This window comes from Alnus glutinosa, chromosome 1 (genome assembly GCF_958979055.1).
Source record: "Alnus glutinosa chromosome 1, dhAlnGlut1.1, whole genome shotgun sequence".
NCBI lineage: Eukaryota > Viridiplantae > Streptophyta > Magnoliopsida > Fagales > Betulaceae > Alnus > Alnus glutinosa.
Window position 1 is genome coordinate 3,365,652 of NC_084886.1, and position 19,999 is coordinate 3,385,650.

The 19,999-nt window shown below is 32.7% G+C and overlaps 3 protein-coding genes across 3 annotated transcripts; 1 reads left to right on the forward strand and 2 right to left on the reverse strand.

Moving 5' to 3' along the window:
* Window positions 1-218: 218 nt before the first annotated feature.
* On the reverse strand, window positions 219-722 carry LOC133865994 (pectinesterase inhibitor 12-like). Its single transcript, XM_062302540.1, has one exon. It carries the CDS (start codon window positions 720-722, stop codon window positions 219-221), a length of 504 nt encoding a protein of 167 aa, XP_062158524.1.
* A 9,618-nt stretch (window positions 723-10,340) lies between these two features.
* LOC133866222 (high affinity nitrate transporter 2.5) lies at window positions 10,341-12,256 on the forward strand. The gene is made up of 2 exons (XM_062302762.1): window positions 10,341-11,578; window positions 11,701-12,256. Exons 1-2 carry the CDS (start codon window positions 10,449-10,451, stop codon window positions 12,074-12,076), a joined length of 1,506 nt encoding a protein of 501 aa, XP_062158746.1. The 5' UTR covers window positions 10,341-10,448; the 3' UTR covers window positions 12,077-12,256.
* Window positions 12,257-15,269: 3,013 nt separating this feature from the next.
* Window positions 15,270-18,792, reverse strand: LOC133866227 (polygalacturonase At1g48100). Its single transcript, XM_062302767.1, has 8 exons — window positions 18,447-18,792; window positions 18,248-18,376; window positions 17,939-18,106; window positions 17,808-17,843; window positions 17,506-17,713; window positions 16,458-16,539; window positions 15,849-15,957; window positions 15,270-15,751 (listed from the first exon to the last, which is right to left on the reverse strand). Exons 1-8 carry the CDS (start codon window positions 18,723-18,725, stop codon window positions 15,347-15,349), a joined length of 1,416 nt encoding a protein of 471 aa, XP_062158751.1. The 5' UTR covers window positions 18,726-18,792; the 3' UTR covers window positions 15,270-15,346.
* Window positions 18,793-19,999: the final 1,207 nt, after the last annotated feature.

The window sequence follows — 19,999 nt, forward strand, 5'->3', positions numbered from 1 at the left end:
CGGATGAATTTTCGTCGGACCCCAACAACATGCATGTACCTCGAAATGGTCGCAGATATAGTTTTTCTATAAAGGCAAGTATAGAAAATTAAGAAAGTCAGAGAAGAAAATTTTTTCCCATACATCACAATCTATGGCACAAGACACACCCACCACAAACTTGGTCAGTTGGTCATTACAATTTCTTCGTGCCACTTAATTAATTTTGGGGTTGTTCCTCAGTGAACCAGAGATGATAAATACAAACAATTGCTAGCCATGCGACTCATGAGCGCATCAATTTTGCCAAGGGGATTGCCCATGCCAGATTCAGAGAATGCATCGTCACATGTCACGTAGTCAGATAAGGCCGCCGAAAGGTTGATGTTAAGGCTGGCCCGATCATGGTTCTTGAGGTTTTTTAAGCTCGTGCGCAGGCTTGTAAGGGCATCATCGAAGCTCTCTTTACAAACATCCATGTACTGGTCGGACTTCCCGTGCATATCAGCCAACCTTATTGCCCGACGGCTCTGGATGATCAATTGGTGAATGGCTGACCGCAAGGCAACACGAGGGTCGGTCAGTCCCTTCACGACTGTACGGCAAAGAGGCTTGAAGTCAGCTTTTTGGCAAATGTCATGTTTGCCGGTGCGGAGGCCATGACCATGAGTGTGGCTGACGAGGAGGACGGTGGTCGTTGCCAGAAAGACTAGTGAAAAAGAGGTGTAGTGCTTGATAGCCATGGTGTTTATTGGTTCTAACTACAAGATTATAGTTTTCTTTAATGTAGATGTCTTTCTCAGGGTCTCTAATCAGCATCCGCGGTCGTCATAAGAAAGCCTTTTGTTATGCATGGTTGCCATTTGATGTAATTAAGTCTTGGCGGTACACCGTTAGACATTCTTTTTTAGGATGTTTTTATTTTTATTTTTATTTTTTCTAGAACAAAAATGTTTGACTAAAAACTAATTAACTGTTTTTAACCCTTTTTTTTTTTTGGTTAAATTGAGAGGACTACCTTTATTATAGCAAGCTTTTGTTGTGTAAATTTAGTTTTTCAAGAAACAAATCAAACCTTCTTTTGGCATTATTTTTTAAAAGAATTTCTGGCCATAAGTTATTCCATATTAATGTGTCTATCTAGAACTTGAAACTCCGGTATGGAAGAATAACACCCCCCACCCACCAAAAAAAAAAAACAAGGGCAAGGCATTGGAATCTCCTACCTACAGTTGGGGATCTACATCTTGCTCCTTGGAATTAGACAGTTCCAATGGAGCCCTTCTGCTCAAACAGGAGCTCATCCGCCCGAGCAAATTATTCAGACAAGCAACCCTTTTCACATCTCTTTACAATTTCTCATTTTCCTTACACTTTAGACAAATATTATACAGGATCCCAATCTGTGCTTATATTGTTGCAGTATGCCGTAAGGTAGATAGAGGAGGAGGAGGAGCAAATTAATAGTGTTTCAATTTGCTTGATGGGGAGGGAATTGTGGTCGTTTAATAGTTTTATTGTACGGATAATAGTCCTTGTTGTGCAGGTTTGTATTATGAATGTTTCTCTGCATTTTAGTTCCTTTTAATGCGCTCAAGTAGTTTAATGTGGTGTGATAAGATATTAAGATATATATATAAAAATATATATATATATATATATATTATAAATACTTAGGTAAAAAATGTTGTATTAATAAATACAGTAAATATTGGTATGGCAAATTTTCAACTATTTAATTTTAAAATAATGTTTAGGATTAAAAATTCTAAACGATAAAATACCTTAATAATTATGAAGAATTTGACCCTTTTGATTTGTGAGGCTTACCTTGATTATAGCAAGCATCTTATGTCTAGTAATAGCCTTCCAAGGAACAATTAAGACATTACAAGTTTAATTTGGACAAGAAATATAAAAAAATTACTGAAAATCTGGATTCCTAATTTAATACTCCTTAATATGGATTGTGTGAATTGAAAAATGTTTTGTTCTCAAAAGGGGCTCAATCGGTTGGAGCCATGCCTTATAAAATGAAGGTCACTAGTTCGAATCCTCTTAACCCATTTTGTAAGGACATGTAAAAAAAAATAAAAAAGAAAAAAGTTAAAAAAGAAAAAGAAAAAGGAAGAGGCACAAAAATCGATTCCCGAGTTTTTCAGTAAAAATATATTAGAATCCTTAATTGGACATCTTGATGGTCTTGGACTCTTGGCATCATCAATGAGTGGACAATTATCCCGTACCAACTAATGCATTCAAGTCCATTGGGCCCCTCCTCTACCTAGCTGGCCCAGATTCAGACACTAAAGGGTCTATCATTCGTAAACAGTGGGCGGACTAATTGGATCAAGTCAACTTAACTTTGGGCTGACTGCGATGTCTTTACATTATCGTTGCAGGGGGTGCAATAATTCTAACATGTTTATCATTCTTAACCGCATTCTTAACCGCATGAATTCTTTTAAATTTAGGTAAATAATTATAAAGGATTCTAATTCTATGCTAATGATCTGCAACTTCCAAGCCATTGAACATGGAACTCTAATTAATATGAGAAATGATATTTTACCACCCAAATACACAACTATGGACACAAAATATTGACTTTTTTTTTTCTTTTTATTTTGTTTTAATTTTTTGTAATTTGTAATTTTTGTTTTTTTTTTTTAAAAAAAAAAACACAAAACCAAACCCCAACCCATTTATATGGTTTTGTAATTTTGTGTTTAATAAAAATAAAAAGGTTTAGAGTTGTGTCAATAATTAGGTCATGGGGTGACAACATATCATATCTCAATTAATATAGTGCAGTTTTAGTGTAAAGTCAAAGGCGTTTATTTCTCTCTTATCCGGAGACATTTGCTCATTGAATAGCGGCGTTGATCCTCTTATTTTAAGGAAGTATCGAGTTTCTTGAGACAAAAGATCATAAATGATGGCCTTGTTTATTGCTTATTTGCTGGTTCGATTTATTTCTAGCTTGTGAATTGGTTGTTTGGGCGGCTAGGATTTGTTTAGCATTTGAAGTTCATTTGACTTACATTGAGCTTTTATTAGGTGTGAAATGTGCAGAAGAACATGTCAATGCTAAATTAAATTCGACATATAATTTTGCTTCCTATAAATTAAACTCCTAACTTTGCTATTGGATAAAAGGCTTATTCGGGTACTGGCCTCTGCCAATTAGTTATTAAAGGCGGCTGAACCATCTTTTATGGTCACTAGAAATGGTTTAACCCCTAAAAAAAAAAAAAAAACAATGGCGAAATGGGAGCTTGACAATAGTGAAAAAGTAACGTAGGGCAGGGATCAAGACAGTGATTAAAAGGGCGAGGAAACGGATAAAAAATATATGACAGTCTATTGGACTAATCATTTTCGTTTTAAATTAATAGCCAAGATAAAAATGATTGGACCTCAATCCAATTATATCACCCCTTTGCGGATTGTTAATATGTTTTTTTTTTAAAGATATGTTATCTACTGAATCTTTGTGAATCTTCTTGAGTGGATCACATTCACTTGCTGACACATGAAGGTCAATGGTCGCTAATCGCTATTGAAAGAATTGCCACATCATCCCACTTCTAGAGGACCCAATTGTTTTATAATTTATAGCATCACCATAAAAACCTGAATTTGGTTTGATTGGTTGAGAATGGAAGAAAATCATTGCTACTTCAGGTGCACTAGTTAGTGCATACTACTCACAAATTCACGGTCATATCCACAAAGTTTTGTTCAATTTTATATCCACCTGAGGCATCAGGCTTAGATTAAGTTAAAAGTGTAATATAATATACAGACCTTATTATCTTATCTGGTTGATCTGGCAATGCCAATTATTTTTTTATATTTTTTTAATAAAAACTAATCGAATAATTGATTGATACTGTTATATCAATATTGTAAAATAATGGTAGAATTTTTTTGCACCGCCATAATTGATGGCCACTTTCTTTAAAGTCTGTATCAAGAAAATATAGGACGATGCCATTTATTTGGCACATTCCATTTTATTTTATATTTACCTACAAATTCTGCATTGTGGGCTGATATTGGTCCCCTCCTCCCTTCTCCTAATATTGCTAATAATAATAATAATAAGATAACAATTTAACTCCACTAGAAAAAGTTATTAATGTGCACTAATCTAGCGACCATAGAGGGTGACAACTGACAAGTTCATCACATCATGTTCTTATTCACTCATAATGCGATCCGCTTTTAAATTGAAAAGAACACCCAATGATAGAGCTGTTGAAACATAATGAAGATGTAACCCTTTCTCATTTTCAATTAGAAAAATAAAAATAAAAATTCATATATATATATATATATATATAACAAAAGGAAAATATTACATTTATCTTCCTCAACATATTTTAATATTATTACAATATCTCCCAATTTACTATTGTGATTGAAATGTTCTCTTTCCGTGCTCAAAATAACCAAAATGCTTAAACTGCTAAAAGTTAAAAAAAAAAATATATATATATATATATATATATATATATATATATATATATCATAAAAAATCACAAAAAAATGAAATATTTGAAAAAAAAAAAAGAAAAAAGGATGAGAAAAGACAAATTTCAAGAAATGATATATTTGGGGTAACTTTGTTATTTTCGGTTGTTGAAGATAAACATTGAAACTCAAACTCCAATGACTGGCTGCGGAGGACATTACAAAAATTAGAATACTGGGAGAATGAGGAGCCCTTTGCAAGATGTGAAGCATAAAGAATGAAATTTAAAGAAATAATTAAGAAGGATATTCAAGACTTTTGGTTTGATTTATTTATGATCTAATGATTTCTTTTTTTCATTTCTTTTTTATTTTCACTGTATTTTCTATATAAGCTCCTTTGGGCATAAATGAAAAGAAATAGATGAAAGCATTACACACAGAACAACTAACTAAAACGCCTTCAAAAAATAATAAAATAAAAACATACAATGAACTAAAAGAGTGCAAACTCGAGTTCAGACTTTAGCAAATAATAATTTTTCGGTAAGTACAAGGTTGAGTAACTGAGAAAGTAAAATTTTTATTATCGTACAGAAAAGTAAATTGAATTGTTTTTTCACTAAAAAGTTGAGTAATTGAGAGATGGTAAATTAAATTAATAAAAGTGAAATATGAGGAAATTAATAGAAAATATTAAGGCTTCATGGATCCATGTAGCAATCTATTACATATTCTTGACACGCACACACATATATATATATATATTCCCAGTGCGCAAGGAAAAGTAAAATAAAGAATGAACATGAGTTGATAAAAATTTGATTTTAATAACATGTTAAAAGAGATTAAGCATTTACTATAAATTCGAATTATAACAAATCAAACAAAAAGTAAGCATTTGATATAAACAAAAATGAAAATGAACCAAATTTAAAATCATCATCAACATTTAATTATTAAAAAGTTAAACTTTGAAATTCGCGCATCAAATAAGAATTGAATTATGTTTTCAAAAATCGAACACCAAAATGGACCATGTGCACGAATTTTGAAGTTTAACTTTTTTTAAAAATAAAATTGAATAAAATATGATTTATTTTTTAAAAAAGCAAAATAAGAATCATATTGGTTTTTGAAAATACTTTTGTTAAACGCACCATAAAAACATTAAAATAGCTTCAATAACACATAATAAAAATATATTAGGCTTCACCCCTACTTTTAGCTAGAGACTTAGCCACTTATCGTATTAAAATACATTACACAGTACAAACAAAAACACATGAAGAAATTTTTTTTTTTGAATATTAAGGACAAATTCCCTACAATAAAGCCTCTGTTCTTCCTTTTGCTGTGCGTCCAGTCCGAGCGAGATTACAGAACACAATGAAAAGATTAAAAACATAAAAAATAAAAATAAAAATAAAAAGTCTCCTTTCCACCTTCCAGTGTGCTTTTTTTTTCCTTCTGCTGTTCTGCAGTTCGGCGACATCTTCTCTTCCTTTCCTTCTACGAACGTACGTCCCACGCAAAGATTTTTCTTTGTTTCAGCTTATTGGCTGCTTTGCCGCATAAACAAGGATAATTGGCTTCTTTGTTTTTTTTTTTTCTCTTCTTCTTTATTTTTTCTTTTCTTCTTTCTTTTTTCTTGGTCCCACGCATGTCCTCTCCAGCACCTTTTTTTTTTTTAAATACAATAGTGAAACTTTCATTAATCTTTAAAAAACAGGTACAAATCACCAACAAAAGTGTATACTGAACAACACTATTAATGAGTATATGTTAGAGAATGGACGAACTATCTCGATCTATTATATTTTATAGGATGTATTGGAGTCTTCTACATTGCTTACTTGGTTGAGTCCTTATCATAAATTTTTCTTATCTTATTGTTGAATGGTTTAAAGTCTTTTAGTTATTTTATGTTTCAATATTTCCTTTTGATTGATAGTTTCAGTGTTTGAGACTTAGTTGGTTATTTAATTTAGTTGAAGTTATCTATGTAGAGTGTATTTCCGTGAGTATTAAGCTTATGTTTAATTGTTTCATTAGGAGTCTATTGTTATTTTGGTTGGTAGAAGGATGGGCGTGAAACAAAAAATGGGTCAAAGTTTTTATTTAAATTGATTAGGAGTTTCCTTTAATTTAGTTATGCCACGTACTTTATTAAAAATACACCTAATTTTTGTTAGAAATATCATAATAATTAATGTGTGGCCAACATGTCACGTACAGTTTAATTAGACAGAAATTAAAGTGTAATTTATTCCAAACAAAAAATTATTTGTGTAATCATAATTGGAATAGGTTTTTTATTCCTCAATAGTATGAATTAATTAAGGTAAATTTTTAATTGAGGGTCACCATCACAAACCTAAAGTTAATTTCTTAGTTCCCTCACTGACATAAGGTAATTTTTATTTTCGCTGCATATTCTAATATATTTTTATTTTATGTATACCAACAATTTTCACATATATTTTGAACTCATGTCAATTTAATACATTAAACTTAATTGAATTTTTTTTTTCCCAATCCAATCAAGTTTGGAGAAACTTTGTTAAAAAAAAAAAATACAATGAACTAACGATCAAATAAAAATATTCTCTGATTTCTTTAGCATTTGTTTATGTTTTGATATCCATAAATCATAATTCTTTTATTGATTTACCTTGATTACGTTTCCTTAATGTTCTCTTTTGCATACTTTCTTTCCATCGCTAACTCACAAAGAGTGCAAATTTAAGTGCAAGCTTTAGCAAGTAATAAATTATTGGTAAGTACGAGATCAATTGACAAGAAATAGTAGATATTAAGTAAAATTTATATTATCGTACAGAAAAATAAATTGAATTATTTTTCCACTAAAAATGGGAGCAACGGAGATAAACAAAAAGTAAATTGAGTTGTTATAAATTCGAATCATAACAAATCAAACAAAAAGTAAGCATTTGATATAAACAAAAATGTTAGTGAATAAAAAACTAGTTAACATGAAATATTTTTCAAATTTAAAACCATCATTAACATTCAATCATTAAACATTTAGAAACATAAAAATAGTCTCAAGAATACATAATAAAAATATACTAGGCTTCACCCCTACCTTTAACTAGAGATTTAGCCACTCATCACATTGAAATACATTACACGTACAGTATAAATAAAAACACATGAAAAAAATAAAAAAGAAAAAGAAAAGAAAAGAAAATAACTTGAATATTAAGAACAAATTTCCTACAATAAAGCCATATGTTCTTTCTTCTTTTCTTTTTCTTTTCATCGTTCGTTTCTTTTTTCTTGGTCCCACGCATGTCCTCTCCAGTAGCTTTCCTTGACTCTCTTCAATTTTTTTTTTCATTTTTCTTCTCTTTTTGGTCTTCTACAAAATAACTCATTCTTTTTTATTTTTTTTTCTTTTGTGATTCCTACAAAAATACAATTCATATATTGCATTAATATCAACTTAAGCTCAAGTTTAATAGGAAGGATTAAAACCAACTAGCAAGAGTTAAAAAAACTAGGGTTTGCATATTAGCCAAGTATCGCCTACTGGCCAAGGACTGACTTGCCACAGGCGGCCAGTAGGCAGTAAGAAAAATCAGTACCGACAATATTCAATTTGGTACGCAGTAGAGATTTTTTTTTTTTTAAAAAATAAATTTGGGTTTTCAAACCGACCCGAACTAACAAGATATTTTTTTTTAAAATAATAATAATAATAATAATTTTTAATCAAAACGGCATAGTTTTGTGTCAACCAAAATGATACTATTTTATCTCCCTATATATTTATCGGATGTGAAAACTCTATATATGTTAATTTCTCAAATTCAATATATTTCTCTCTTATCATCCTTAAAACCTCTAGAGGTGTTCAGGTTGCATCTCTTCTCGCCCTCTCTTCTCTCTCCGGCACCGTCCCCCTCTCAGCTAGCACCGCCCCTGCACGATGGAATTAGTGACACAGTTCAAGCACCCAAGTTTTATTCATGTCAAATAAAACTTTTGACAAAGCCATGATTTGGGTCTGAAATTGTGTGGATATATAAGGTTTCCCTCGTAATACATTTTACAAAACTGACAGTTCAAGCACCCAAGTTTTGCTTGCCTGCTAACACAAATACACAAATAAGGTTTTCCTCGTTAATTAGGAAAAAGAAAAAAGAAAAAAAAATGGTCATAACATGCATTGGCATAACCATTATACTTATCAACCACGTACAATGATATATATAGGCCATTTTTTTCCCTTTAATTTAAACGTTTCCTTTTCATTCTGAACAATGATATGATTCCTAATTCTTTTTGCCCTAAAATGTCAATTGCAATCATAACCCTACAGAATACAAAAAGTCAGCATCAGACAACTCAATAAGTAAATTTCACAAATATCTTTATTTTTTTGCCCGCATTGATTATCCTTAATTGGAATGATCCAAATTAATGATTCATGAACGTCATTGAATATTATCAGGCAACATTATTTATTTATTTATTTTCTAATTGCAAAATATTATTCACTTGATTGGTTTATCCCATTGAAACCGATCGATCACCCCTTTTTCACACTCTTTATCAACCACGAAGTCATAAAATTTCCATACGAAAAGTCTTTTTCAATATTTGATCCTGTTTAATTAAGTCTTCAACCACAAATTTAAAAACACGTGGATAGTTGACCGCCGCTCCCTGAATCCGGATGCTACACAAATTTCATATCTGCATTAATTATCCTAAAAAAAAAAAAAAAAAAAAAAAAAAAAAAAGGAGGTGAAAGTTTTTATTTAAATTGATTAGGAGTTTCCTTTAATTTAGTTATGCCACGTACTTTATTAAAAATGCACCTAATTTTTGTTAGAAATATCATAATAATTAATGTGTGGCCAACATGTCGCGTACAGTTTAATTATACAAGCGTAATTTATTCCAAACAAAAAAATATTTGTGTAATCATAATTGGAATAGATTTTTTATTCCTCAATAGTATGAATTAATTAAGGTAAATTTTTAATTGAGGGTCACCATCACAAACCTAAAGTTAAAATCTTAGTTCCCTCACTGACATAAGGTAATTTTTATTTTCGCTGCATATTCTAATATATTTTTATTTTATGTATACCAACAATTTTCACCTATATTTTGAACTCATGTCAATTTAATAAATTAAACTTAATTGATTTTTTTTTTTTTTCCCCAATCCAATCAAGTTTGGAGAAACTTTGTTAAAAAATGGGTTATACACATTAAACATTGAGAGAAGAGTAAGAAACTGATTAAGACACATTTTAATTAGTAGTTATTATTTTTTGCCCTGAGAAAGAATATTCAAATAAGAATCTCTTGACTAAGTCATACAGACAATGCCGTCGATGCTCTCCGCGTTCTCAGCGATCTCACAGTAGTCAACGCTCGAATGACATTTTTTTTTTGTTGTTTTTTGATCATAACGCGTGAATAACATGATAGCGTCTATTTTCAACGGCACACGTCCCGCCAACAACTGCCCTTTCGCGGTTTCACGCCATTGAATTCCAAGCCCTCCTCACTCTCGGACTCTTGGTGCACCCGAATGAGACTCGGCGGATGAGACTTGGCGGATATGCACAGTTCGGAGCTCCCAACTTGTCTTTTTGCACCCACAAAAGGTCATCCACCACTGAACACAATTTGCCAATTCACAAAAATCAATATCCTGACAGCTTCTTTGCTTTATCAACTAGTTCATCTGCCATCACTCGATTTAGAAAGCTCCATATTCTCACTACACGCCAATAGCATTCCCTAGCTCTAGGGAAAAGTCAAGGGTCAACAAACTAACTAGCAACTAGGAGAGGTTAGCTCAGAAGACTTCACCTCACCGCTATATAAGTTCAACAGGGGGCCAGAGGAAAGGGATAGAGAGTGAGAGAACTGAGAAGCTTACCATCTTGTTTTATTTACTTGCTCAATCAATTCCAATTCAAAAAAAAAACAAACAAACAAACATGGAAGTAGAATCTCACCCGCCCAAATTCGCGCTTCCGGTGGACTCCGAACACAAGTCCACCGAGTTCAGGATATTCTCAGCAGCAGCACCCCACATGCGAGCATTTCATCTGTCGTGGATCTCCTTCCTCGCTTGTTTTGTGTCTTCGTTTGCTGCTCCGCCGCTGCTCCCAATCATACGCGACAACCTCAACCTCACATCCACTGAAATTGGGAACGCAGGGATTGCGTCAGTCTCCGGGGCAGTCTTTGCCCGGGTTGCCATGGGGTCCGCCTGCGACATGTTTGGACCTCGCCTTGCCTCTGCCTCACTGATCCTCCTCACTGCACCGGCAGTTTACTTCACTTCCATTATCTCATCTCCCACCTCTTTTCTCCTCGCGCGCTTTTTCACAGGCTTCTCCCTTGCCACTTTCGTCTCAACTCAATTCTGGATGAGCTCTATGTTCTCTGCTCCGGTAGTCGGTTCCGCCAACGGTTTTTCAGGTGGCTGGGGCAACCTAGGTGGTGGAGCGACGCAACTCATCATGCCCCTTGTGTTTGCCCTCATACGTGACATCGGTGCAGTCAAATTTACAGCTTGGCGGATTGCTTTCTTCATTCCTGCTCTGTTTCAAACATTATCAGCGTTCGCCGTTTTGATCTTTGGACAGGACATGCCAGATGGGAACTTCTATGGCCTGCATAAATCTGGAGAGAAGGCAAAAGATAAATTTTCATGGGTTTTCTATTATGGGGTCACAAATTATAGAGGGTGGATTCTGGCGTTGACTTACGGCTATTGCTTTGGAGTAGAGCTGACAGTGGATAACATTATAGCAGAGTACTTTTATGACAGATTCGATCTGAAACTCCATACTGCAGGACTAATAGCAGCAAGTTTTGGGTTGGCAAATCTCTTCTCTCGACCCGCAGGAGGGTTTATCTCGGATGCAATGGCAAAGAGGTTTGGAATGAGGGGAAGGCTTTGGGCCTTGTGGGTGGTGCAGATGTTGGGAGGTGTGCTCTGTGTAGTTCTCGGGCGGGTGAGCTCTTTAGGTGCATCCATTGTTGTGATGGTTGCCTTCTCTCTGTTTGTCCAAGCTGCATGCGGGCTCACATTTGGGGTGGTTCCTTTTGTCTCTCGAAGGTATGTTTTTCTCCAATTTTTCTTTCCTAGAAGAAATTTACCATGTTTCTCATTGATATCTGTTAAAATATAGGTGCCTAAACCATTAAATTTTACTCAATTTCACGTATCCCATTCTTCAGGTCACTGGGGGTGGTGTCGGGCATGACAGGAGGTGGGGGAAATGTGGGTGCAGTTCTCACCCAACTAATTTTCTTTAGAGGATCCAAATATTCAAAAGAAACAGGGATAACTCTAATGGGTGTCATGATCATATGCTGCACCCTTCCATTATGCTTGATATACTTCCCACAATGGGGTGGGATGTTTTGTGGCCCATCAACTAAACCGCACGTGACAGAAGAAGAGTATTATATGTCTGAATGGAAATCAAACGAGAAGGACAAAGGTTTTCATCTGGCAAGCTTGAAATTTGCTGAGAATAGCGTAAGCGAAAGAGGCAGAAAAGAAGACTCTGTAACCAGGCCCTCTGATGAGACCTCACCAGCAACTGTTTAGGAGACTGTTTTGCGCCAATAACATGGGTTTATAGATTCCTTTATCAAGTTTTTATTTTATTTTCAGATAGAGATCCTAGTTGTATGGGAATCGAATCCTTTGTTTCCCCCTGCTTATGAATAAGCTGATCCTCCAATCTATGACGAAAATTGCTATGTGAAAAGCCCCAAATCTTCTATTCTTCTCTCTTAAAAATGGTTACACTTCAAGACAATGAACTTTCTCAATTCTACAAAAGTCACTCTGTGGGGGCGACTTACTTTTGGTAGTAAAAAGTGATGGGCAGCTGTAGGCCATTTACTTTTCTACCCATATGGGTCCTCACAAAGGAGGGATCTCTGCAAGTTTGTTAGTTTTTGTTACTTGGATCACTAATGGGCTGGGTGTTGAGCCTTTGCCCTTAACCCCGCGGGCCACGACTGCCTCCCTTTGCTCTTTTGCTCTATTTTTCAGTCCATTTAAGATTCGTTGGGGACTCACTAAGTTGGAAAAACTCTACTTATAATCTCTCTTAAAATTAAGTATTCAAACTTTAAAAACTGTAAATTTAGAGTATTTATTTATTAATATATATATATATTTTTTTTAATTTCAACCCTCCATTAGAATTTTTCGCTAAATTTTGTCAAAATTCTCTTAATACTCCTAATTTATTTTAGAAAAAATAAAAGGAAAAAAATTGCAAGGATTTAGGTGTTTGTTATAATTTAACGGAATTTGTAAAAAAAACTCATGCCTACATCTTTGAAAGTTTATATATATATATTATTAAAAAAAAATATTTTGGAAATTTTGACAAGATTTAATGAAAAATTCAAAAGGAGGGTTGAAATTGAAAAAAAAAAAAAATTAAAAGATGAATACCTTAAATTGACATTTTTTAAAGTTTGAGTACTTAATTTAAAAAATTATAAAGAATTATAAGTTATAAATAAAGTTTTTTCAAATGAATTTTACTTTGCCTTTTGAAGTTAGAAGGTGACATGTATATACTAAATAAGCTTCTCGCACGCTTAAGACTCACAAGTCTGTTTAGAAGTTAACTAATTCACTTGAAGTGAGAAAACAAAAATTATTTCATAATTTAAATTTTGTTTTATTGTATTTAACTGCGTATATAATGTCATATTATTTAAATATGATGTGGCAACACATTTATTACGTAGCAATATACACGCCAACAAATTTGTGAATTTAATTTAGACCATAAAATGAATCGTCTCAATTTCTTCATATTTTATTTACAATACATACACAATTACATATATGAAATCTAATTTGAATCATTGCAACTAGTAGTTTAATGGTCCAACAAATTGCCAATTGGCCCAGATTTATTTTTCTCTTTTCCATTTGGGTTTAGGGGATGGGGGACTTGGTGCTTTAACTAATAAAAAATATAAACAAAAAAAATTAATTAGTTGAGTGATTCACATAGGCTGCCAGTAGGAATTTTACATAGCACCATGCATTAGCTTTGCCTCTTTGGAGGATTTTTTTTTTTTTTTTTTTTTTTTTTTTTTAAAGCCCACGCGTGTGCAGTGAAGATATCTTGGGCGGTGCACGCACTGCTACATGCCTGCACCCACCAAAACGGATTAGGATTTTTTTTATAATTTTTTTAAAAATTGATATTTAATTCTCCTCGTTAACATGTCACATTTTTAATATATAATATTTTTCATACCATTCGAAGTATAAAACGACATAAATTCACATAATTTAAAATTTTCAAATTTCTTTGCAAATTGTAGGGGATCTTGATACCACCAAAACCATCATAAAAACCTTCTACCGAACCAACTCTCAAAGGGCAACGGCCAACTAAAAAAGATTATATTAATTATTTCACATTATTTGACGGTCCTTTCTAGACTCTAGCGAAGGGAAACTAAGCAGGCGTTGAAATTTTGTTATTTTTTTTTTTTCTTTCTTTCTTTTTTAGCATAATATTCTTTACCGTTTACATTCATTATTATTTATTGTATATCGATTGATATGAAATGTTTTAAATAATTTTAATATTAATTATTTTTTAAAAAAATAAAAATAAAACTACTTAAAAACACATCAAGTCAACAAATATAAAATAAGTTTGAAGAGGACATTACTCTTTTCAATCTTCTTGATCAGTTTCTTGTGGCCATATAGCAAATGCCTATTGATTTGTTGGGGATTTTGAAAATAATGATTTGTCTGAAAATTTTAATTTATATTCTGCAAAAAAGCATTAATGAAATGCAGTTATGACGTATCATGTGCTCTCATTTATATATATTTTTTAAAAAATGTTTCATGATTTTTTTTTTTAATTTGAAAAAGCGTTATGACGTGACAAAAATTGAAAATAGTTTTTGTATTTTTAAGAGTGTTTCGTAAATTAGATTGTTTGGTAATATTTTTGTTTTGAAAAAAAGAAACAAAAGATATAAAATAAGAATTTAAACAAACAAAGTGTAGGGTATGTTTGTTAATTTAGGTATTTTAAAAAAAACTTTACTTATAACTCCTGATCTTTCATCACTTTTGCAAAAATGTATCAAAACTTTAAAAAGTGTCAATTTATGATATCCTTCTTTCAATATTTGTTTTTTTCTCAATTTCAACCCTCCAATAAAATTTTCTATTAAATCCTGTTAAAATTTTCAAAATATATACCCTTATTTTTTTTAGGAATTTTTTTTTTTTTGCTAAGATTTAGGTGTTGATAAGAATTTAACGAAATTTGAAAAAAAACTCATGCATGAATCTTTGAAAATTTTTATAATTTTTTTTTTAAAAAAATAAATACATAAGTATTTTGAAAATTTTAATAGGTTAAAATTGAAAAAAAAAAAAATAAAATTGAAAGATATATACTATAAATTGACATTTTTTTAAAGTTAGGATATATTTTTATAAAAGTGGTGAAAGATATATTATAAGTAAAGTTTTCCAAAAAAAAAAAAAAAAAGAAAAGAAAAAAAAGAAGAAGAAGAAGAAGAAGAAGAAGAAGTGGGCGGCTCAAACAAATTAAAAGGTCTAACACAACTAGAAATCAGTGCAATAAGACCTAAAACTATTAAGAATCTCGGATAGAAAACAAAGAGATAAAGTAGATAAACAAACATATATAGCCTTATTTATTCTCTCATTAAAAGACTAGACTGAAATACATTAAATGAAAATAGTAATTAACCATTTAACCATCGCCTTCTCGTAGATTAAAAAAAAAAAAAATAGAAGAAGGGAAGCAAACTTGAAAAGAAAAAAAGAAACAATTACCAATTTTCAGAAACATACATCATTGGTGGGATGTGATGTTGCTACTCTTTTGACCGTTGTACTTCTTAAGCAATAGTCTATGCTTGAAGGAACCAGGGGAGCTCTGGATTTCCCATAAGAGTTCCAACACAAGCCCTTCTGAAAACGTTGACATCTCGGCGATGGCTTCAACTGAATATCAATTAGATCGATGTCGGTGCACGGAGTGTCACTGCTACACGCCAGCTGAATTGGTCGCTCGGAATACGTCCCGGTTATCTGATTATATTTAACACCAGATATTTGCACCGCTCTCGTCTTGTTCCGGCAGAGACTCTCGTCGCAATAGAATTGGTCTATCATTATCGGGACCTTCACGTCGGAAACTTGAACGTTTGTGAATGATACGTTTTTGACGGATCCCATGCCCCCCTGTTCGAGAAACCAGAGAAGAATGAGATTAATTAAATATAATAAGCAATCAGTTAATTAATACTTATGAAGTTGATCATTTGATATTGCATGATACCTGCCATGTCTTGATCCTTACGCCTGATAGAGCATTTTGAACTGAGATATTCTCGACAACGATATCGGAGACACAAGCAACAGTTTCGTGCTTCCCTAATCCTCCTAAACTGCAATTATGAATTTCGGGGTGAAATGTTACATTAACTAAAACTTTGATATAAGAGGTAATTATTTAACATAATATGAGCATAAGTGACTGTAATTTACCAGCCTTTTCAGTTAAATATTTACCGGGTTGGCCTTCACTTATTGAGAGGCATAAATGGTGATTTAATAGGAAGAAAAAAAAAAAAAAAAAGAGTAAAAAAGATGCACGAGCTTATAAATATTAATTAATTAAATTATGCTATTCGGAAATGTTATTTGGACGGTGATCGACAAGAGTTTTAATTTAATTTAATTTTTTTTTAAAAAAAAACTCAAACGGTAGGGAGACACTTGTGCCTTCTGGCAGAACTACGTGTCCGACGCGGTCTGCTCCCAAAAAAAAAAAAAAAAAAAAAAAAAAAATCTACTTGTGCTTCCTGACAGAACTACGTGTCCGGCGTGGTCTGGTCAAAAAAAAAAAAAAAAAAAAAAAAAAAAAAAAAACTTAGTGATTTATTACCTTATACCATGTCCAGGGCCGCAATTAATATGATGAACATGGACGTTGGAGCAACCAGTTTGTATGGATACACAATCATCCCCTGCAAAAGAGATAATAGAATCAGAAATTATAATGTGCGCAGCATTCCATATTACTTAATACTGAACCCACAGACTTGCAAAAGCAAAAGTGAGTTGTGTCAGTATTTTTTGTTCTGCTTATTTCAAAAATTAGTTTAGTCACAGTTTACCGCTATAAAAAGAGTCATCGAACCAATCATTCTTTCTCAAGAAATTGGGGTTCAGTTTCACTGAAGGAAAAATAATAAAATAATGAAATAAAATGGAATCTTCTGTTCCACGCAATCCCTAAGGGCAAGATTTTGCCTAATTGCAAGATTTTAGATGAGTACTATTTTGTGTTTTTTTTAGATAAAATAAATCTTAAATCATTAGTTTCCTTAAAATTTTAAGTTGATAGGAAGATATAAATTTTATCATTTAATAAATAATTTAACACTCATCTTTACGTAAAATACTTAATTAAATTAGGGTGAATTGTTGAAGTTAATTTTTAAATTCAGAACATTTGACTCTGATACTATGTTAAAGTTAATAATTTAATAAAAAAAGATAAATTTAATCATTTAATAAATACTTTAACACTCTCCTTCAAGTGTGAGCTTCCAACAAGAGAAATATTTAATTAAAATTGAGTGAATTGTTGGAGTCAATATTTAAAGTCAGAACCTTTAATTTTAATACTGGCCATGTTAAATTATTCCTTATCTTAAAAACTTAAGCAAATAAACATAAATAAATTAAATTATTTACTAAATACTTTAACAATAAACAGCAAATTTGACGAACGTGAATGCTCTAAATTCCACCAAAACGGAAATACGTCATGGGCACCTGACAAATTACATAACTAAACATTGCCGGCCGGCGTGTAAAGCAAAAACGTACGTAAAAGGTTCAGGGTATTGGGACACCAGCCTTGCAAATCTTCCTATATTTTATGGGAAAATGAAAAAGAAATTTTCAAATTTGTGGCTTGCTCTTACCACAACCAATATTAGAATGCTGAATTTCTACGTCTTGGGTGTTTTGCAGGTGAATCCCGTCTGTGTTCGGGCTATCCTCCGGCGAAGAAATCGTAATATTGCTAACTTTCACACTCCCAGAACTGTCAAATTTTAAGTGGCACTGTGGACTGTTTATGATTTTGATGTCGCGAACAGTGACATCATAGCTGGAATAGAATCTCAAAGCCTATATTGGAGAAGAAGAAGAAGGAGAATATCAAGGAGATTAAAATCAACACCGTTATGACAAGATAAAATTCAGAAAATAAAGTAAATCTTACAGTTGGTTTGGTTTTTGGAATGTGCTTGGATTTCTTCTGCGAAGCATTGATCACAAAGAAGCTGTTAGCTGCCATTCTTATGTACTTTTTTTTTACGTAAAAAGTTCAAAGAAGTTAAGGCTGATGCTAACCTGAATATAATGGATTTGAGAGTTACGCCACCAGTCGGAGCCTTGGCCATCAACAGTACCAGTGCCTTGAATGGTAAAGTTATGGACCCATTTGAAATTTATCCACTGAAACAAACCGGATTTCGGCCATAAACCAACTTTTGTAGGAGCTAAGATAGTTCCGTCGATCTGTTAAGCATTTATTTGTTCAAATGTATAAAATATTACAACTTGGAGAAACAGAATATACTTGTCCTTTTTTTCTTTTCTTTTTTCATTTCTTTATCATGAAGATTCTGGGATGAGACGAAATTAAAGAAGAGAGCAAACCTGAAGTACGAGGTGAGGCATACAAGGGCCCTGAAGAGTAATGGGCTTGATAAGGAACTTCGATTCTGATGGGATTTCTACCGTCGCCCCAGGGAACTTGCACGCAGCTTTCCATGCTGCAGCCAGTGCCTGCTTTGTTCACATGCGTTATGAAGTCCAAGAATTCAAACTACAAATAAACTTTTTTGTTTTCATTTACCTTAGAGTCGTCTGAGACTCCGTCACCCTTAGCTCCAAAAGACAGAACATCAAAAATGGTGGACGAGGTGGGATAAGAACCATAGTCAGGAAGAGGGGCTGGTGAAGGAGCTGTAAAATTTGAGCCACGAGTGTCGCCGCCATTGCCACCCTTACGAGGTTTGGTCTTTCTAATGTGATTCTTTCTTGCCTCGACTGAGATTAGGCAGAATTTGACGAAGATCATAATGACCACAAAGAATACAAAAACGAGAACAGATGAATTCTTACTGCTCTTCATTGCTTTGACACCGACCTTCTTTGGAAACTGTCCTTAGAGAAGCGAGGATTCAAGTCTGAAGAGCTTAATTAAGGATACTACATGCTTGAGAGGAGGCATGGAGTACCGTTTATATACAGCGCCCATCATGGAAATAGCCTTGTATTGGTTGTAATTTACAAGGACATCCCTCATTTGGTGGTTAAATTAATAAAAATTGACAAGAATGCCCTTGTTTTGGTGTTATCCAACTTCCTGATTATTTGAATTTGGAGATAATGCCAAATCTGGTTCTCTATCTTAATTAAGTCAAATAAGTTGGGTTAGGAAGTGTTAGCTAATTTAGCTGATATATAGAGAGTGATATTAAAAATTGACTATGTTAACTCCAATCCAACTTCTAAAAGATTGAAGGTTTAAAAGACTAAGAAAATATTGTTTAGTCTATATATATTTTGATCAATTAATGGGCTTGCAATAGGCAAAAATAATAATAATAAACAAAGGGAATTGATTAATATCAACGAGAGATTAATTATTCACCAAAAACTTATTTGCAAACTTGGTATGTCGGCCTTTTATTTTTGATTCAAAAGGTGTTCTAATTAATGTCAGTGAATGTGAAAACAGTTTTCTTTTCTTTCTTTCTTTCTTTTTTTTTTTTTTTAAAAAAAAATAAAAAGAAAAAGAAAAAAATAAAAAATATTGTTTGATGTTTTAATTTGGATTGTTTTGTTAATATCTTTAATTTGTTCTCATGAGAACAAAAAATCAGAAACATAACTAAAATTTTAGGTGAGGGAAATTAAAAAGAAAAAAAGGAAAAAAAAGAGAGAGAAAGAAATAAATTTTTACATGCAATTTTAGAGGGCTACTATGATACTATCCCAAGTGACCAAGTCTATACATAATTACGTACGTACGTGCTTTCAAAAAGCAAAAGACAGAAAACAAAGTAGTAGATATATACAAGCATAACCAGATACCCTACTTGGTAAAATATAGAAAAACATGCCATTTCTGGAGAAAAAAGTAAAACATGAATTCTTCCTAGCTAGGTGAACCGGTGATGGTATATATAGTGAATGATAATGAATTACGATCCTAGCTTTCATTACTGGTTGGATACGTAGCCACGTACGTAGGGTTAAGCATGCGACCTTAAAGCCCACTAGTGGCCGGTGATCTTTAATTATATATACGGACGTAGATTCCACAATCGATCGTAATAGCTAGCGCCTAAACCCTATATGAAAATTATAACTCCCCACCAAATTATTCGTAATGATCGAATG

Coding starts and splice junctions, on each gene's coding strand:
- LOC133866227 (XM_062302767.1), bottom strand. CDS start 18,725: ATGAAGAGCAGTAAGAATTCATCTGTTCTCGTTTTTGTATTCTTTGTG. Junction 17,714..17,807: donor TTCCAAAAACCAAACCAACT/GTAAGATTTACT, acceptor TCTCCAATATAG/GCTTTGAGATTCTATTCCAG. Junction 16,540..17,505: donor GCATTCTAATATTGGTTGTG/GTAAGAGCAAGC, acceptor TCTCTTTTGCAG/GGGATGATTGTGTATCCATA.
- LOC133866222 (XM_062302762.1), top strand. CDS start 10,449: ATGGAAGTAGAATCTCACCCGCCCAAATTCGCGCTTCCGGTGGACTCC. Junction 11,579..11,700: donor GTTCCTTTTGTCTCTCGAAG/GTATGTTTTTCT, acceptor CCCATTCTTCAG/GTCACTGGGGGTGGTGTCGG.
- LOC133865994 (XM_062302540.1), bottom strand. CDS start 722: ATGGCTATCAAGCACTACACCTCTTTTTCACTAGTCTTTCTGGCAACG.